The sequence below is a fragment of the Ixodes scapularis genome, unplaced genomic scaffold (genome assembly GCF_016920785.2).
Source record: "Ixodes scapularis isolate PalLabHiFi unplaced genomic scaffold, ASM1692078v2 PGA_scaffold9__187_contigs__length_104089568, whole genome shotgun sequence".
In the NCBI taxonomy this organism is placed as follows: Eukaryota; Metazoa; Arthropoda; class Arachnida; order Ixodida; family Ixodidae; genus Ixodes; species Ixodes scapularis.
In genome coordinates, this window is record NW_024609884.1 from 86,688,235 (window position 1) to 86,707,915 (window position 19,681).

General features: G+C 45.8%; 1 protein-coding gene across 2 annotated transcripts in view; it reads left to right on the forward strand.

Moving 5' to 3' along the window:
- LOC8024561 (zinc metalloproteinase-disintegrin-like EoMP06) overlaps positions 1–19,681 on the forward strand; it is a 65,558-nt gene that overhangs the window by 34,835 nt on the left and 11,042 nt on the right. For both annotated transcript variants that reach the window (XM_029979683.4, XM_029979684.4), the window contains exons 2-15: positions 347–441; positions 1,142–1,291; positions 1,362–1,444; positions 3,973–4,076; positions 7,221–7,264; positions 7,369–7,458; positions 7,534–7,605; positions 7,694–7,863; positions 8,166–8,250; positions 8,313–8,449; positions 11,095–11,266; positions 15,394–15,489; positions 16,516–16,647; positions 19,114–19,286. In XM_029979683.4, coding sequence (XP_029835543.1) covers positions 347–441; positions 1,142–1,291; positions 1,362–1,444; positions 3,973–4,076; positions 7,221–7,264; positions 7,369–7,458; positions 7,534–7,605; positions 7,694–7,863; positions 8,166–8,250; positions 8,313–8,449; positions 11,095–11,266; positions 15,394–15,489; positions 16,516–16,647; positions 19,114–19,286 — 1,603 coding nt within the window. The remainder of the gene's footprint in view (positions 1–346; positions 442–1,141; positions 1,292–1,361; positions 1,445–3,972; positions 4,077–7,220; positions 7,265–7,368; positions 7,459–7,533; positions 7,606–7,693; positions 7,864–8,165; positions 8,251–8,312; positions 8,450–11,094; positions 11,267–15,393; positions 15,490–16,515; positions 16,648–19,113; positions 19,287–19,681) is intronic.

Here is a 19,681-nt window from a genome sequence, read left to right on the forward strand (position 1 = left end):
AACTTTATGAGTAGCTATTATTTTATAGCAAGTGTTGAAAAACAATGTGTCTCCGAGCCACACCTTGTTTCTTTTGTGTGTTCTAAGCATAGTTTTTGGTATATTTTTCTGTCTTCTAAGCATCTGGTGGAACACTCAGGAAGTCTTTCGCAGTTGAAAATTAAAATAAATGAAGGAAGCATTTTTTGCTTCAAACCAATTTCAGTAATTTTGGTACCCGAGTTTTCTTAGCCAATGATTTTGGTTAAAACTGAATGAGATCTAGTAGTACCGAATAACTTGTGTTGGTTGTTATTTTGGCCACATAAAGATGGCACCACTTAATGTTTAATTTTGTTCCTTTCAGATGTCAGGCAAGACTTCCTTAGGCATGCTCAAATTCATCCCCAAGTGCTTGGTCATGGAAGGTCTCGGCGCGATGTATCCACTTTGAAGCATTCTGTAAGTATCGAGTGAGACTTGCTTTCTTTAGTTCGATGTGCACACACAATTAACCGCTCCTGAATGGCAGTACTGATGGCTTACTCTTGTGCACTGTTATCTAACCAAGGCATCAAGGTAATGATGGAGAGGGTAGGGAGCTCAAACATGTTCCCTCTTCGTGGAGTTAACTGGATCTTGTGAGAAGTGTTGACAAAAAAGCTTGGTCACACTTGCAGGTATTTCATGTGCGCAGTGTACACGCCTTGTGTGTGAAATTATACAAACTGTCGGAACAGAATGAAATGCAAATGCCGGTGCGCATGTTGGTGCACATGCTGTGCTACCTGCAGGCTGATAAAACAGTGGAGTGGAAAGGGTGCTGCGAAAGTGTGTGCTCTTTCCCCATTGTACACACCCTCGCAGCCTCCCTTTCAGTCTGCTGTTTTATCGCCTCCAGGTACTGCAGCATGTATCGAAGGCCATGCGTTCCAGTGTTTGCATTTCATTCCATTCTGATAGTACCATATAATTTCACTGCACATGCAGTGTACATACGTTCGAACCAAGCAGGTACCCGTGTCCTCCCCAATTTCGTTGCGTTTGCTCCGAGATTTTAGATGTGCATGTCCTCGGTATTCGGAGGTCCTCATTGTTTTATTTCTGGTGGTGGAAAGACCTGCAACTTTGCTTTCCTCTCGTGTGGGCCTGGGTGTTCCAGAATCACAAAGACGGTTTGCGGGTGACCTTCACCGCATTTGGCAAGCCGTACACTCTGGACTTGCGGATGACGAAGGACCTCCTGCCTTTGAGCTATTTTGAAAAGCACCACAGGAATGGGAGCCACGTGGTGGAGCGCCCCATGAGAAAGGTGGGTGGCATCGCATAGCTGTGAAAAGGGCTGTACAGGCTGTCTGACCCAAGTATTTGCCATTCTTTAGAACAACAAGCATTGCTACTATCATGGGTCGCTGGAAGGGAGGAATGACTCTTGGGTGGCTGTGAGCACCTGCAACGGATTGAGGTATGCTTGCTTGCACTCCTCCGACAAGTTGTGCTGTTTAACGGTACAGTTGGAATTGGGCTAGTTGGTTATTCATGCTTTGATTTAACTGCGCTTAGAAAGATTACATATCATGACACTGAGCCGAGAAAGCCGATGCGACAAACAGCACAACACGATGAGCATTTTTTATTTTTATTGCATTGGCTTTCTCGTCTCAGTGTCATTATTTGTAATCCTTTGCAGCGCAGTTCAATCAATGCTGCGCTGATTTGACTTCTGTGCTGAACTTTGTCGGGTCGGTTAAAAAATCAAAGGTGGAGCAAATGCCAAAGGACAAAGTGCATAACTAATACCGAACTAATTTCAATGTAGCGTGGAATCTAGAATGTGCATTCAGCAAGGGCGACCAGGCTGGCGGGGCTCACGAGCCGCGAGCAAAGGTGCAAATGTGGTATTTTGTATTCCTGAGCCTGAAGAAGAAACAAAAAATGTGCCGAAATCTCTGCTGTTGTTACGCTGATTCTCAACGGAATGCATACGTTGACATCATGAAGACCGACGGGCTCTCTCTCGCTGCTGAAGCTGTGATGCGAGAGAGGTGCATAAGATTAATTAGCACGCTAGGAGATCAAATCAGACAGAAACTCCCCGACAACGTCAAAGTTCTCTAGAAGACATCACTTTTATCGGTCCAAAACACATTTTGTGCATCCTGAAGGAGTCATTGATTCCTCTGTTAAAAGTAATGGCAGTGCCCCCTGAAGAAATAGAAAAAATTCAAAACCAGTGGAGCAAAATCCTCCTCAGTAGTTGGGAGTAAATGTCATCAACATAGTCGATCTTGTGTGAAGTTCACTTCTATAAGGACGCCTGTGGCGAAAACCCTTTCACTGAGTTCCCGGATTTGCCATGTCGATCCTGGTGTTGCCCTACTCAAATGCCGAAGTGTAAAGGACATTTAGTCAGCTTAACATGGTAAAATCCAAGCTGAGGAACAAGTTGAAGCCTGAAACAACAAACACCATCCTCGTAAGAGTGGGACTGAAGTGACACAAGAAAAGTTGTTTTGATTACGAGCTTCCTATGGCGGTTGTAAGTGCAGTTGGGACATCTGCAACATACGGGCAACCAAGTATGTGCAACTGCAGCACTGAAATCTCTAGTATTCTAGTCACCCTCTTTCAAAGACTTTTTTATGTTGTTTTAGCTCTCACAGTTTGGGGGAGCTTTTAAGAATGATGAAGGTCAATCATACGAAATTTCACTGTTTTTTTAAATACTAAAATAGGTCTTAGCGGGAAATTTAGCAGATATGTTTTAAAGTTCAGCCGAATCTGGCGGATTTCTTATTGTGTTTTAGCGAATTTCCGATGCCCAACGATGGCACTGAGGGTCTCTAAGGTGGATCTTGAGCTCGTCATTTGATCCCACAAGCTCAGTCTATGCACCCTAAGCATCCTCTAAAAACCAAAATTGCAATCACACATAGCCTTTTTCTTCTTTAAAAATGCTAGCAAATACTGCGAAAGGTCCCCTTTTTATGTGATTTCTTTGTTTCTCTTTAAGAAGCTATTCTAGAGCACAGCCTTGTTTTATTAACTTGCAATATTGGTTCATTACCGAATGTCACCAGATGTCGCGTGTGCACATGTAGAAATATTTTATACTGAATCATTTGGGGGAATTGCCTATAGTTGATCTTGATGGTGCAAGTGATGTCTCTTTGTGTATTAAGAAACAAAAAACAAGAAAAACAAGGTCCATCATTGCTTGGAGTTGTATGTCTCCCAGAAAATGAAATGCGTAAATATGACCCCCTGGATAACATGGGAGATTATTAATCTAAAGTGCGGATAAAAATGGCAGCGCAAAGCAAAAACCGCTAGCATAAATGCACACTTTTAGTAGCGTACAGCCTGCCTTTCAAATTAACTGAAAGAAAAATTTTAATGTACCGTATTTATTCGAATATAAGGCGGTCACGATTATAAGGCGAGGGGGGCAGTTGAAGGACCCAAGAAAAAGAAAAAAAATCGTCATATTGCTATACTGAGCTTCGAATATAAGGCGGGGTATGACTTTGAGACTACAGGATTTTGGAAAAAAACCTCGCCTTATATTCGAATAAATACGTACGGTATCCTAATCCTGCGGATAAACACGCTGCACAATAAATGTGCAGCATGTTTTGAACTGTGTTGGGTGTTTGTTCATGAGCTGGGTATTTGTTTCGTATGGAAGAAGAAAAAAGAACAGCTGAGAAGGCTTGCCTGCTATTTTTTTTTGTTGAGAAACTTTGTTTGTTGGCAGTTTGAAACAGTGTTTGTTTATGTAGGTGGTACAGAGTATTTCGAAAGTGGACATTGAATTGTCATATCACGGCATATGTCATCAGTGTGAGCACATTGGGTTGAGCCTCACACTGGAGCCAGCCAGCTAGAATAATCTTGAATCTGGGTTTACAGAAGGGGTATAAGCTTGGAGTTTTCTTGCTCCAGCACCTATGGGCAAGTTGGCCCTTCATTGACTCCTCTCTCTTCTCCCAGTGGGGTTGTCTATGACGGGGAAGAGCTGCACTACATTCATCCTGATGAGCGGGGGCACTTGTTTCTCGAGGCATCGCGCATGCTGCCAAAACCGTGGAAATGTGGTAAGCACCTCAGGTGTCTTTAGGATACTGCTGCTGAGGTAGACTTTATTTGTATCCAACATAGAACTTCAGAAAGGAATCAAGTAGAAGAGAACTTGAAGAATTAAGAGAATAGAGAATACTTTAGCACGATGCTGCCTAGCTGCCAATATTAAGGGTCTGTGGACCCGTCAAGCTGCAATGCTGTAGCTTTTTTTCACAGCTCCTTCATCTTTTTTGTACAAGGTGAAAATAAACTGATTTGATTTGATTTGAGCTAGGTTTGTAAGAAGCAATTAAGCTTGCTGGCGGGAGTCGAGAATGATCCTTATGCAAAGTGCAATGTCATGTTGTTTTTTTTTGTTCCTTGCCCGACAGTGTTTGCATATTTGAGGGGTCCTGAAAACTTTGTGCCCCTCCCAGTGGCGTAGCCAGAAAATATTTTCGGGGGGTGTTTCAAGGTGCTGGTGCAGTCACACACACAATACAAAAAAAAGAAATACATACATATGTGCGTGCATGTGTGCATACACACATACACAGAGATACATAGATGCATACATACACACACACACACATACTGTGAACGACTTAATTTTTCCGTAGACCTAATTTTAGCGAATTTTGCGAACCACCTCCGATTTGCGAACAATAGGTCCCGCGAACAATTCGGGAAAAATTTAATCGCCTTGAAAGCGGCATTGAGACACCGGGGAAACACGCATCCAAAAAGCATAACAATATCATTATACGCGATATGTAAATATGATATGGAAAGTATCGTAAAGTAAATAACGCAATAAGTCGGAATTCAGCTCACCTCAAAAAGTTTATTTGGCACCTTCAGACAATTCCTGCCAAAATATAGCCGGTTCGGATTGTGTCTTTACGGTTCCCGAGATCCGCGTACACTTCAATCAGCCATGCTGCGTGGGCGGGCTTCATAACACTTGCTTGCAAGTTGATCTTAACGTCCGCTGCACTTTGTCGTTTCTCCATCACCTCTTGTACATATCCGGCATACCACTGGGTAAAGCAGTTCATCATGGCAGTCTTGAACACACTGGTAATAATTAGGTCATTCAATTGCTGGAGTCCCGTGCAGCTTGTGGGGACGAAGACATACTCAATGTTGTTTGCAGCTAGTTTCTGCAGAAGACTCTTTGTACGTTGTGCAGCAAAGATGTCAAAAATACAAAGTGCATGTTGACTGGCACCACCCACACGACTCCTGCATGTCTCGACGTACGGAAGAACAGTGTCGACAAATCGCAGCATTGTGGCTTCGTTGCTCCAGTGGTTGTCACTGTGCCACACGTCCCAGTCATTTGGAAACTACACCTTGGCATGGCACCTGTCTGTTTTGCCTGCATATATCAGTTGAGGAGGCAAGAGTTTGCCAGAAAGCTTCGTGGTCATCAAAACGGTGACTTCCCTCTTGTCGTCCAAGCTAACCACCCCAACGTGCTTGGAATCTCGGGCCTTCATCATCCGCTTGCTGGCCGGAACCAGCTTGACACCTGTTTGGTACCAGTTGAGCACCAAGTCGTCGGGAATATTGAAGTCGTTTCTCTTCTCGTCGATAGTCTGCAGGAACTTCTTCTTGGCACCCCCGAAATCATTCGGAAAATTTCGCACAGTCTTCGTGGCCTTCCACTTGATGAATCCAATCCTGTGCAGGAAAGATCTTGCCCAGGGTCTGTCAAGAATGAGAGTCCCACCAAACTCTGGCAAGAGTGTAGGCTTGGTCGCCCGCACAATGCCCAGTGCAGCAGCGATACAAATCCTGGTGTTTACAATCCCGCCCCCTTCTCTGAGCTCCATAATGTACGCCCGTACGTCATCATCCAAGTTTCCAAGCACAGGCTTGACACCTCGAAGTTTACCAGGCAAGGTAGCCAGCCCTTTTGAATGACAGGACTTGCAGGCTTGGATATAGGCGGTCTTCATCCCCCTGACGGTGCTCTCGTTGAGAAGCTTTTCTCTTCCATCGGAAAACTTACTTACTGCAGCAGTTGTCCCATTTTCCACAGCATATTTCTCCATCTTACATCTAAGTTCGTCATCGTAAGCAGAGTAGGGCCCTTGTTTCCGCTTTCGGGAGTCCACGGCGGTAGAAGCAGCAATAACACTTTGGCATACCTGTGGATAAGGCAGTCTCGGCGTATGATGATCTCCTGCATTCTCGACCACTGGCTTGAAGTAACGTAGTAACGACATCGCAGGACAGCAGACTGACGGACACAAGAAAGTGTACCACACTGACACAGAGCGTGCTGGCGTTGATGACCACGGTACGCAGCCAAGTTTGATTGGCCCCTAAACCTACTTTGAGTCGGTTTATGTACAATCATTGGACGCCATTGCCCTTTGTCACTGGCCTTCCATGCAAAGTGTGTGACCTCGAAAAGCGAACTCAAGAAAGGTTCAGGGGTGTGTGACCCAGTTAGTTTGGACCCTTAACTTATTTACACACACTGGTTTGACCCCATTGCCTTTGGCGGTTGTCCTTTCATGCAGAGTGTGTGACCTCAAAAAGTGAACTCGAGATAGGTTCATGTCAAAGAAAACCGATGTGAACACTAACATGGCCTTTGTCGGCGTCTCGAAGCCGCGGGTAGCGGCGGTGACTTCCGGACTATTAGTCACGCAAACTACTGCCGTCTTAACTTTTCTAGATCTTGACTGGTTGGCTGAAGCCACGGAATCCTAGAAAGATGGAAAGACAACCGGGCCGGAAAGTGTGTGGGGGGGGGGGGGGTCTGGTGTCAGTCTGGATTCGTGAAAATTAGAACCCGCAAATAATTTAAATTTTTCAACTTTGGCCTGATTTGCGAAAATTCGAGCCCGCGAAAATTACGTCGTTTACAGTATATATATAATAAAGTAAACTTTCGCTTGGCCCCTCCATAATAGAGGGTTGAATAGCAAACTATACACATGACAGTGATTAGACCTCCGTAGCTTTAGCAAGCGCATGGACATGCTCACTATGGGGACTTACTCAGCTGCTCAAATAGCACCATGCTCCAAGTACCACATAGTGACTGACAAGATTGCTCACAGAAAATAAAATAAATGAATGAAACTGCCGGCTGATTGTGGCATATGTCTGTGTATTGTTCGGATATTTGAACATCCCCTTTCGTTTGTGTGCTTTTCAAGGGTACGACGACACTCAGAGTCTCTGGACCAGCTTCCATAAGCGGGTGAGTGTTTCTAAGGTGGATATAATGCGACAGTCCCAACTTGTCGGAGAATTTTCTGACTGTGTACGCAGACTGGATATCTCGAATGGCTTTTTTTGTTCCAGGGCAAAAGGTCCATTGTAATGCAGCCCCCTTTTAAGAGCAATGCAAGGTCTCGCTATGTGGAGCTTCTTATTGTAAATGATCACAAAGAGGTGAGTCGGAAAAGTTTGTAGGGGATTGCTACTTTACATTGCGCCGTGGTTAACTCTTGGTTCTCATTCTTTCAGTTCCTAAAAATGAAAAAGAACAAGGATGCAGTCTTTGAGCGTAGCAAACAAATAGCCAATATAGTGAATGCGGTGAGTCTTCTTTTCCTTCGTGTGACTTCGCTAGTGATGTTAGTGCAACCTCTGGGCAGAATCTGAATGTGGCTTCATGGTTTTTCAGCTTTATGCCCCGCTGAACATATTCATTGCATTGGTTGGAGTTATCGTTTGGACGGATCACGATGAAATTGTCATGTCATCGGATGGCGATTCAACGTTGAACAATTTCCTGCAGTACCGGCGGGAGCGCCTTGCTCGAGAGCATCCAAACGACAATGCGCAACTAATAACGTGAGTTGGGGGCTTTGTGCCTGGACTGGGGAGGAATGGCGATTCAGCTGTTCAGCGCATTGTTGCTCTGCGAGAGGGACGCCCCCATTACCATATGCCGAGCCTCGCGGTAATTTGGCATCTAACTCCTCCTAATTGAGAAAATTATATTTTGGAGAATGCGCACGCTGATTTTTCACATCTCGAATGGTGTAAAACGGAGAAAATTGGAGGTCATGTCGCTAAACCCTGCACCGGCATAGTACTTGCAGCAGTGGCCATGGGAAAATGGTTTTAGCTTTTCGACTCCTGTTTTTGTGCAGGGACATTGTTATGGACAGTAGCGTTGTTGGCAAGGCACTGAAGGGGCCCATCTGCACGTACGAATACTCTGGCGGCGTCAACATGGTAAGGGTGCCACTTGCTGACCTTGTTCTGGCAGCCAGGCTGACCCGGATCACTGTTTTCAGGACCATCATCAGGTGGTGGGAGTGGTGGCGACCACAATGGCCCATGAACTGGGCCACAACTTCGGGATGGAGCATGACGACAAGGACTCAAAGTGCCACTGCCCCGAGAAGCGGTGCATCATGGCGTCTGCATCGAGGTACCGCCGCTTTCTCTTGGCCCCTGGGGCCATACTGTTCGTCTAGTTGCGGGTTTATCTGCTCTTCTTGCATGGAAAGCGTGACACAGTGCTGACAAGCGATCACTGTTTTTTTTCTCTGTTTCGCTTGCAACTCAAGATCTATCGTCAAAGTTTTTAGCGGGGGGGGGGGGGGGGGGGGGGGGAAATGGGCTCGGAAATGGGCTCGTTCAGGACAACAACTTGGGTGGTAAAATTTGCCGTTGGTGTGTGACCTGTCTGAGCAAAACATATAAAAGCACCCAAGTCCTGTTGGAGCCAAAAGCGTTGCCCATTGCACGTGAAGGGCCACCAAAGACATTTCCAAAATGCTCCTAAGGGCGGTGTTTTTCGCTACCTTATAGAGGGCTGAGTACACTGCTGGGTGTTTTACAGAATTGTTTTTCAACAGGCTAATATTGTTTTCATGCAATAGAACATGTAAAAACCAGTGGCAACCACCGAGACTGAAACTTCTGCTGAGATCACATGAGAGAAGAAGGATGCATAGTTGCAGCCATTTACAGGAAACGGGGATGTTGTGCTCACGTTTCTGTCCTCTCCCGCCGTGCACGGCACCAGCAGTACACTTCGTTTGTTTCTGTTGGTTGGAGGTCTGTTTAGGGCAAGGGCAGAATTGTCTGCAGTGCCTCTGCCAAGTGTCGATACTATAGAATTAACCTTTTTAACAGTCTTCCTTTTGAAAGCAAACAAGCTGGTAGTTATTGAATGGGAAGAAAAAAAATTAGCATTTGAGACTGAGGGTTGCATAAAAGGGGACAAAGCAACAAGGGTGGCACATTGGTCCTTCATTTTCCTCCAGGTGACCCCGGGAAATCAACTGCAGGCGCCAGACCGCATGCAGCTTGGTTTTATTTAAAGAAACACACAATCAAATAACTTTTTTTTTTTTTTTATGTATTTCACAAAATGAGCTTTCCCGAAAAAAATAAAAATAAAGTTAATTATTTTTGTCAGAAGACGCATTCCGAGTTCGAAGCAACTGGCTCTAAAGCGTCTTTTATTTTGAGGTCAAAGTCACGTCGAAATAGGAGCTACTTCGTCAGCCTTCGATTGGCTGGAAAGAGCATGGAAGAAAGGTCCATTGCGTGCCTCTCCTCCACGTGCTGTGGAAGGGTGCGAGCGAGAAAAATGGGAGGAAAAAAAAAGAAGCAAATTAGACGTTTGTGTTTAGGCAGCGTAAGGTTGGTTTCTCATGAGGTGTGGCGACGCTGATTTGCGTTGTGGACGAGAATCTTAGCACAGTGCAGTACGACTGTTAGCCTGGGGTCTTTAACATGCACCACACGGTAGCGATACACGACCGCACGCCACTTCGATGCTTGTCCAGATCCAAACGGGCAGGGGTGGGGATTGCACGCTGGATCCCCGGGTTCCGCAGCGCAAGCGTTTGCTCCACGTGCTCCGAGCTGGTGTGCGCTAGCCCATTTGGCCACCGATCCCCCCTAAATGGTGGGGAGGAGGATTGACCCATACACTCCTTTCATGGCTCCGTTTAAACTGTATCTTCCAGCATAAATATTGCATTAATTAATTAAAAAAAAAACTGATGCAATTAATTAATGCAATAATTATATTTTAAAAAAACGTTTTTGAGGCACGCAGTATTTCTCTAAGCAGATTGCAGCATATCTGGTGGGAACCATGCAGGCTGGACATTATATTACCTCTTGAGGGTACAACTGCTGCGTCATAGTCACTGACGGCCGAAGAAACGCAGGGTGTGACTTATTGTGGTCACGCTTCTCGCTTCGTGATGTAGTCTTTTGCATTCTTAAGGCGTCTTTGTTGCGGAGCATCAATGAGGTGCTCAGGACTTGCCAGCCCCACGTTTCTGAAGCTGTCAGTGAGTCCAGTGGCATTGCTAATGGAGCATCCCCACCGCCGCGAGCGCCATGTGCCGCCTACGCTGCCTGGAATGCTTCTTCGACTGGTCTGTTTGGCATTTCATCCTGCCCGCGCATCCAAAGCGGTCCCCAAGTGGCAACAAGCAACCTTGCAAAAACTGCCGTGTCACGCTGCCGGGCGTAAAAGTTTCGGCAAAAAGTAGGAGCAAACGCGAGCGCCGCCGTCGTGGCAGTGGCCAAAATCCTCACTGGCTGACCTTGCGTGGACTGCCTCACTGGAGAGTGACCTGCAGCAGGAAAGGTGTCTGCCACATTCCCCACAGCTGCCGGAATGCCGCCAGGATCGCGACTGGCAACAGCGTGACTCTTCTATGACGTCGTGAGATATAAATGGAGGGACCACCTTTTTACGCGGAGGCAGGAAGCTTCTGGAAGTGACACGAGGCTACCAGGGGCGAAGCCACAAGTGTGGAGGGACAAGCCCCCAACAATGACCAAAACCAAGAGACGGGGCCCCGAGGGTGACCAAAACAGCTGTTGAGTCAGCTCTGCTTTCTGTCCAACAGCTTCTCTTAGTCTTGGTCATCGTTTGGGCATGTCCCTTCACGCTTGTGACTTCGCCCCTGGTGGTCTCATGTCGCTTCCAGAAGCTTCCTGCCTCCAGGACTTTTTAGGATGCAGTGAATGCACCAGTCGGGAGATGTGTACCTAGCAGCATAATCCCGCCTGTTTTACTGAATTGCTGTTCTGGCCCCGCAGCAGCCCGCCCAGCCCGAGCCAGTGGTCTTCCTGCTCGAAGCAGTACCTCCAGTCGGCGTTTGAGCAGGGCATGGACCACTGCCTGTGGAACCTCCCGGACGACATTGTGGGGCCCGTGTGCGGCAACGGCTTCCTCGAGGCGGGCGAGGATTGCGACTGCGGCCCTGTCGAGGTGGGCTCCGTCGGCTGCCGTCCCAGTCGGACTGCGGCTCTTTCTCCACTTGTGCTCCTTCGACGCCACTCTTCCTGGTTAAAATATTGCGAGGGCATATTAGCCGTGACTCATACATTCTAAGCTCATTATAACAGACTTTGATTTTGACAAAGATTTCGGTCTGTTTTAAGAGGAGCATGTTGTATGCAGATATGAAGTTGAGTCAATGGTATGTAGAGGAAAACCAACCGAACTTCGCAAATTGATATGTTATATCCGAATATCTGTTGTAACCAGGTCTGCTGTAATGAGCGTAGACTGAAGTTGTTGGATTGTTTCATGGAAACAGTTGGGCAACAATTACAAAGAAATGTGAAGATAAAGTACTACCGTATGTTTAAAAATTGGTCCAAGTTGTGCCTCGAGTCGAAGTGCAAAGTAACGTAGGACCTATGTGCTACTTAGAGCAAAGTAGTAAGGTACATTGGGTGCAATGTACTTTGACTAATGTACACTGGTCACCAAGCTTATACAGAATGTGCAAACTGTGTCCTGTCTGACAGGAGGGCTGTCCTGGCAGCAGCCTAAGAACTGCTTTGTGACATAGCACTCGATGGAATAGCCTGAGCAGGGGAAGTCGCTGTACAGTATGTCCAGTATACTTTAATTGTAAAATACATTAACCTTTCCACGCAAGATTTTTCATACTCTTTCATTCGCCCGAAGTAACCTTTTCAAACTGCTATAATAGTAATAATAATGTTTACTTTCTGTGTCCTCCCTCTCTGGAGTGCTAGAATGTTTAATCTGTCTGTCCGGTCAGTAATGATGGAGATAAAAATAACAATGTCATCAGATTAAGATTTTATTCCATCGATTTATCTCGCTGCGCATATATAAAGTAACTCGATGGCACAATGTCAGTGGTGACAAACATAGCGCTCCTGAAGCTAGGTATTAATGCACCAGCTTCCAGAGAGGAGCTGTGACCACCAAAATTCAGTACAGTTCAACCTCGATTTAACAAAGTCACCGAGACCCGCTAATTATTTCGTTAAAATAGGGAACTTCGTAAAACCGAGGAAGGGAGACCTCGCGCATAGGCTACGCGGGGAATCCGAATTTGCTCATTAAATTGGGGAATTCGTAAAATCTGGTTTCGTTAAATCGAGGTTCAACTGTATAGTGTTCTAATTTGCTAATCTGCCGACGTTCATTTTGGAACATTCAGTGAATCAAAGTTTTTTTGTCTACTGTCTCTAGTAAAATGGTGAGTGCTTGGCTTATAAACTAAGACTTACCCAAGCTCGAGAGGGAAAGTTCTTGCATCTCTTTTCTAATTGGTACACGAGTTAGTTGATGTCTTCCCTTCCAAGTGTGTTTCCGTTGTGCCCAATTTAATGAACTGTGCATCCGGTATGGATTTTGCCTCAAAAAGTATTTTCTATCAGCGAGCGGCGATGCTAATGCATATAAGTCATAATCCATATGAGAGTTAGCACATAATCGTTGACCGCTCTGTACTTGCGTTGTCGTGAAGTGTCGGCGGTGTGTTCGCTTTTAAGGCATACAAGCCGCCAAAACCGGCATTTTAAGATGCTGCCAATACGAGTGGTTGGCAATCGTGTGTTCACCATCCCATTGATTGTGACTGTAGATGTGTGTTATTGCATATTAGCTCACTATTTTCTTGCATTTACTGGATATTATGCTCAACTAGATTAATAGGTCTTTAAAATACAATATTGGCCTTTTCCTCTCCAATTTTGTTTACTTATTTTTTTATTGACACTGCTCGCCTCGTCAGGGCTGTAGCAGGAGTGGTACACGCACAAAATACAATAATAAAAAGTTATAATTATAATAATAAATAAAATAATAATAAGATGTAAGCCATGAAAAATGATTGATTGATGGATGCTGAAAATGGCAAAGCTTTTGAAAGACACAATATCATGCCATTTTTGTACCTTTGTGTCTCTGGGAAACTGCCCTATGCCCCTGCTCCCTTCGACAAAATAGTTCCGTCGAGAGGCTCGACTTGAGCAATCGTTTAAACGGGTATTTTTTAAATTGTTGCTTAGTGTTGCTAAACTGTAGTTGAAAGCCCTGCAGGAAAGCCTTCCCCAACTTCAGACGTAGCAATGCGTTTGTCTCTTTGCCTGCCTGGTGAGAACAGAGTGCAGCTCCCAGCAGTTAGGTAGTTAGAATTGAAGAAGCATGGTTTTGTAGTTCATATCTTGCATGGGGGATATCGAGAAGTGTAATTAGATGGCAAGCATTGTACTTTCCCAAATCTTTTAAGAAGATCAGCAAGTTGAAGCCATTTGAAGTTTCTTAGTAGGGTTCACCTGTTTTGAGTAGAGTTATGATGAGAGAGAGTTTGGGGGAACCTGTATTTGACACTACCTGGGAATGACAACTTTTGAAACGCCTACTCAACCGGCGTGAAATTTCCAGGCGGTGTTTGTAGCCATATAGAAGGAGGGCATGCAAAGTTTTAACACTGTGAACCAATTTTATGAAATTAATGAAAAATTAATTTTCATTAATTTTTTAAATTAATGATTAATCATTGATCAAAAATTAATGAAAATATTCCCCACATTTACCAAGTTTTGCAAATTACAATTTTTCATACTTATAGCCTCGTCCCACTAGAGCGACAAACACCGGTTTTTGTCCGACGACACCACAAAGTTCCGTGTCGCCAATGCTGTCCCACTGCAACGACCGACACCCACGACAATCGCCGACAAGCGCCGACAAACGATCGACGACGGACGAGTTCTTGTCTGTCGTTGGACTTGAAGCACAGCAAGCAGTCCCACTGAGGAACATCTCTCGGAGACAAACATATCCTCCTCGCCCGTTTATGCCTTCTGTTGCCTCCCTTCCCACCCTTCTACCCTTCCTCCTGGAACGAGAAGCCCTTGGCGGCCGCTCCTCGTTCCCGGCCCCGCAGTTCCGGTCCCTCGATTGCACGTAGAGGTCGCGGGCGCGGCTTGCTGGCTGGCGCCGGGCGGTCATGTTACGAAAGGGACTCTGCTGTGGCTGGTTTTGCTCGCGAAAACTTTGTGCTCGAGGTGGTGCTTCAAGACACCGAAGTCTACGCCCCTGCATCAGGATGGATACACCCATGTGCGAGGACTGACCAAAGTAAGACCGCTCACCACGAAGTAGGACACGACGTTCCGCGGCAAGCCATTCCGGCAGACGAGAGACTTGTCATCACGTCTGTGATAATCGGGATGCAGTATTGTCCACCAAAGAGCGCCTGCCCTCGATTATTCGAATATGAAGTTATAAACATCCTTAAAATCAGTGCGAAACTCCGTGGCGCTCACCTAGAATGCCTCGAACAGCCCAAAAAAGGTACGATTCGGGTATTTCTAGTTCGGAAAAAGTTACTGTTTAAGAAAGTCGCCAACGGAAAATGAAGAGAAGCGGAAGCTTTAATCAAAAAATAAAGTAATCGTATCCACTTTCACCGTGTTTGTCGGCGCGTTTTATGCCCAAAGAGCAAAACACGGAAACCGCGTCGCCAGACTCTGTTTGTCTGTGTATTTTGAAGTGTTTTGTTGACAACTCCAGTCCCACTAGGAAACATGTTTCCTTGCCCCCGTATTCTGCGTCGTGTCCGCCAGGTGGGACGGCGGACTCCGACAAACAGGTTGTCTGCCGGTGTCGTCTGTCGCTCGTTGTCGTGTGTCGCTGTCGTTTGTTGCTGTCTGTCGCTCTAGTGGGACGCGGCTATAAAAGAACATGAAAATGCAAAATCTAAGTTCATAGTAATTGGATCCATAAATTTCGGTACATCGCAAAAATTAAGTCTCTCTATAGTTTCATACTGAAACGATAGATTTATTAAGTGAACTTTATGCCGAAAAGTGGAACGGTGAAAAATGCATTCAAAGTGCTTGAACCTCTACCCTTTCTTTAGCATCGGTACTCTGAAAATAATTTCTGAAAAAAATAACTATGCAGTGTAAACAAATGAAACTTTCTGGGAATACTCTCTAGATGTTGGCAGATGTAAATATGGCATTTTTCAAAATCAACATTTTTTGCAGAACTTTTTTTCTTTTGGGTACGTTTCTGGAGCCACTTGTACAAGCCAGCTGTCACATTATGCTCTCTTGCAGTTTTGCAAGAATCCGTGCTGTGACGCAGCCACCTGCAAGTTTAAGGAGCAGGCTGTGTGTGCCATTGGAGCCTGTTGCGACATTTCCACTTGCCAGGTGACTTGATTGAGTTTGTTTCGTCGCAAAGAGAAGTCAAAACTGGAGGCCCTGAAAACGTCTTGTAGCAGCTTGCTATGCTTCATAACTGGGCTATCACTGAATCCCTACATCTGGTACGGAGAGCTTAATATTTTGTCCTAACAGTGCTTGCCGCAAGCTCTGGACCTCTGGTTTGATTTCCCAGTTTTACTAGCAATGTCTCTTTTCACCGCGAGTATTCTTTGGAATCACTGGTATGAAAGCATATGCCAAACTCTAAAAAAGAGCGCCTGCTTTCGAGGTGAGCAGATTGAAATGCATAAAAAAAAAATTGCCGAAGTGACGTTGTGCGTGAAAGAAAAAAAAAGGTTGAAGGAGAGTGAGCTCGTGAAATAATTGAACAAAATTTCATGCGAGTATTCAGTGTACATTGGTAAACTCGAAAGTTGGAAGTGACCTGCACCGCGAACACTAGCAAATGGCGAGTAAAACCAAACGAGATGGGTGTGCACCAACAGATTTGCGGGATTCGTCAGTTCGAAGTGCACAGTAGGCAGGCTTCAGTGACGCGTGAATGCGTTGCACGCTTTATCTTTTACGAGCTGTCATGTCTCGATGGCTATAAGACTCCACTGTTTTTCCTTACAGATGGAAGTGCGACTTATGCGAATCTCCTCTTAATTCAACCTTGATATGGGAAATGGAAACCTGCTTTTGTTTTTCGTTATCGGCTAAATTGGTTCGACATATTAGACCAAAAGGCCACTTCGGTCTCCCTTTGAAGGCCAAACTATAAAACCTCCAGCATGGTTGAAACTGTCTTTTGTTGTTCGTATTTTTCCACAAGAGGAACGAGTTTTCGAAGGAGATGTGCTTTGAACTCGGAGGTGCCATTTTCGGTGCAGCTCCGTGGAGGGCACTTGGCTCACTTGCCCGTGGTCATTGAGAACAATCGACTTTTAGGGGCGCTGTCCTTCTCAGCACGGCTGAGCGTGCTCAGTGTGCTATTGTCGTAATTCAAAGACTTCAAAACCTGCCTTTCAGATCAAAAAGGCTGCCACGCTTTGCCGCGATGCTGTTACCGAGTGCGACCTCCCAGAATACTGCGACGGGACCTCGGAGTTTTGTCCTGTGGACGTGCACGTGCAGGATGGAACGGAGTGCGGAGGTGGCAAGGTGAGTTGACCGACGGGTTTTCTGCACGCTCTGCCTTCCGGCATGAACTACTTGTCCGCGCGTGACACCCGCCTCCAATCATTTGGAGGCTCAGGTGGAACGGTGCTGCATATCGGGGGTTTCCAGTTGGTTGTGTTCACCTAAAAACATTGATAAGCGTACACATAATGATTGTGCTAACACTGCCATTTCCAGATCTGCCATTGGAAAGGCTAGAGAAACCAACCATACAGTGGAATCCACTTATAACGATACCACATATAACGGTGTACCGCTTATAACAATCAGTTTCTAGAGTTTCTAGATTGGAAATAATCAGTTTCTAGCCCAGATACAAGGATAATCGGTTATAACGATTGAAATTTTGGGTTTTCTCATTATCGTTATAAGTGGGTTGCACTGTACTAATGTTTCACATGTTCATTGCAGTTTTGCACGCTTTTGTGCTGTGCTGTTAGCTTCCCTGTACGTTTCCCTTTCACCAATGTCATGTTCTGGGCTCGCACATGCGTATGCCGAGTAGCTATCAATAATGGTTCGAATTTGAAGCGAATTCGAAGCAAGTAGTAATTTTGATAGAATATTATTGTCTAGGCAAAAATTAAATAGCTGCGTGACAAACTTGGCCATAAAGTGCTTGCACAAAGTTGTTGCGACACAATGGAACATGCAAGACCATGTTGGTAACGTACAATGTAGACGTGCAAATACGGTTGCAGCCATTATGTAATTTTTGTTTCTTCCGATTTCTGGTTAGTGACTTAGGGTGCGGCTCTCGTACGCCCTTTGTAAATGTGACTCTTCACTTAAAAAAATATGAATAGTAATTCTTGTGTAAGCATATATGGACTAGTGCATTCCTTGAAGCTACTCTTACAGCAATTAAACAGTCTCATAACAGTAAAACAAGCCCAATGTATTAGTGCTGTCAAGACCGGTTATTACGAAGTCTTTGGGAATCGGAAATCGCTTTGCTATACCGTTTTTTTATTTGTTGACACCCCCAAAAAAAGAATGATTCATATAAATTAGCGACAGACCACCATTGATCAGTCATCATCCATGCTTTGCCAGCTCTAAGGCAAGGTGCTGGCCTAAGGGTCCCTAGGTGGCAGGTTCAAATGAGCCTCCGCATTTGCATGGAAGCTCATTGCAAAGATCATTTTGGTTGCACGTCAGAAGATCCCCAGGTGGTCCAAATTAATCTTTAATCCTCCACTGGGATGTCTCAGATGCCCTTCGTTGGTTTGTCACGTGAAACCCCCAAATTTGTTGTAGTTGTCGTCGATGTTGCTGTGGCTGCAGTTGTCGACGGTGGCTGTAGCGATCACATTTGCGGGGCCACATTGCCGTCACGAGGCAGCAAGCAGCGCATGTGATGAGCTTGTACATATGTATGAGAATGTGTCTTCTCAGCCGAATTCTGTGAGAAAACCATTTTGAAGGACTGTTGTGAAGAACTCACGAAAGATTGACATCACGTGACATCATGACATCACACGACTCTGTCATGACACCCGTGTGAAGCCACATATACACATAGCATGTGCCCAGCTCATTCACAGCACATCCTATGTTCCCTGGTCTTTGTCAGCATGATCAAGCTAGTGTAATTATTTTCAAACCTTTATGCGAATCTTTCGGCATGCTTTATTTAATTTTGACCAAAACTATTGTTGCAGAGACAATGATGGACAGCTACTTGAAGGACAAAACACGAGTGCATGCTGTTTTTGCTCGAGCAGTTCTGCCATATTTACCGGTCAGGTCTCCTGTTCTTTCTACAGGTCGCCATCTGATATGTATGTCATAATCACCCTCACACTATCTAGACTTGCATTGTTGCTGCTTGCGTCTTGCCGGCGCAACCTTCCGGCAAGCCTATGCAATAGCCGATGAGGATGATGATGGTAGTGGTCGACTTTCAGGCTGCACATAGTGACTACGCACTAATTTAGTGTGTCGCACCGATATAGCACCCGTCCGCGGTATGTTCAATATCGTTCGCCGGTAGTTTCTTTCATCTTTAGCTTGATTTTTTGCCCACTTTTCAAAGAAAACACTTTCCCAGCAGCTCAATTATGCTCGTTGCATCGAACATGCCTAAGATATTCCGTCGCTGTATCTGGATAACTTTTTCATAGACCCATTGCAAAAATGCACGATTCCCAAGAAGCTGATTGTTATACGCGATAGATTGTTATATATGGCGTCGCTATAAGTGCATTGCACTGCACAATGCATTTGATGGTGTAAAATGTAGCGCATGAAATAGAATGAAATGTCTCCGTGTCGCCCAAAAGAAATGCCACAGACGAATTCTTTTCGGAGCTTTCTCAGTTTGTGTCGGTGAGAGGGCGAACAGTTATCGTCCCTCTTTGCCACGAGAGTGGAAGTTGGAAGCGTCACTTTGGAGACTTGTGGAGAGGTGGTTCCCCGTGAAGTCAAGCGTGCGGGTCCCTGCAGGCCTACTGCTTCCGGAAGCAGTGCCGTTCGCACGAGGACCAGTGCCAGCTGCTCTGGGGGCCCACGGGACGCATGGCGGACCAGCGCTGCTTCGAACGCAACGATGTGGGGGCCGTGAACGCCAACTGCGGCTATGTCCGCCTCAACAAGACCAACAAGAAGTGCCACAGAGAGTGAGGGGCCTCGCCTACTTCAATTGCCACACCCCGGTTGACGCTTTCGGAACGCATGTCCGACTAGCGTTTGTCTTTGGCCGCCCAATGCCTTGGGCGAGGACAGTGTTGCGACGGTCCAGGATGCCTCTTTGGGCAGGAGAAATTTGGGGCACCAAATAAGGGCGGGGGAAACGGTTTGGTCAAAGACACATTTGAGCACCTTGCAGCACTCCTCTCCGATTTTTGCTGGGGCTCACCAAGCTCCAAGGGCTCCTGTATCTCGAGAGACCTTGAGAGACAGCCATGAGACCTTTTCCTTCTGCAAAGGTCTTGCAGCGAGCAACTAGACATGCGGCGAGCTCACAAGCTTCGCTGAGGTGTTGCGAAGGAAGGTGGAGAGTGGTTGGCTCGTG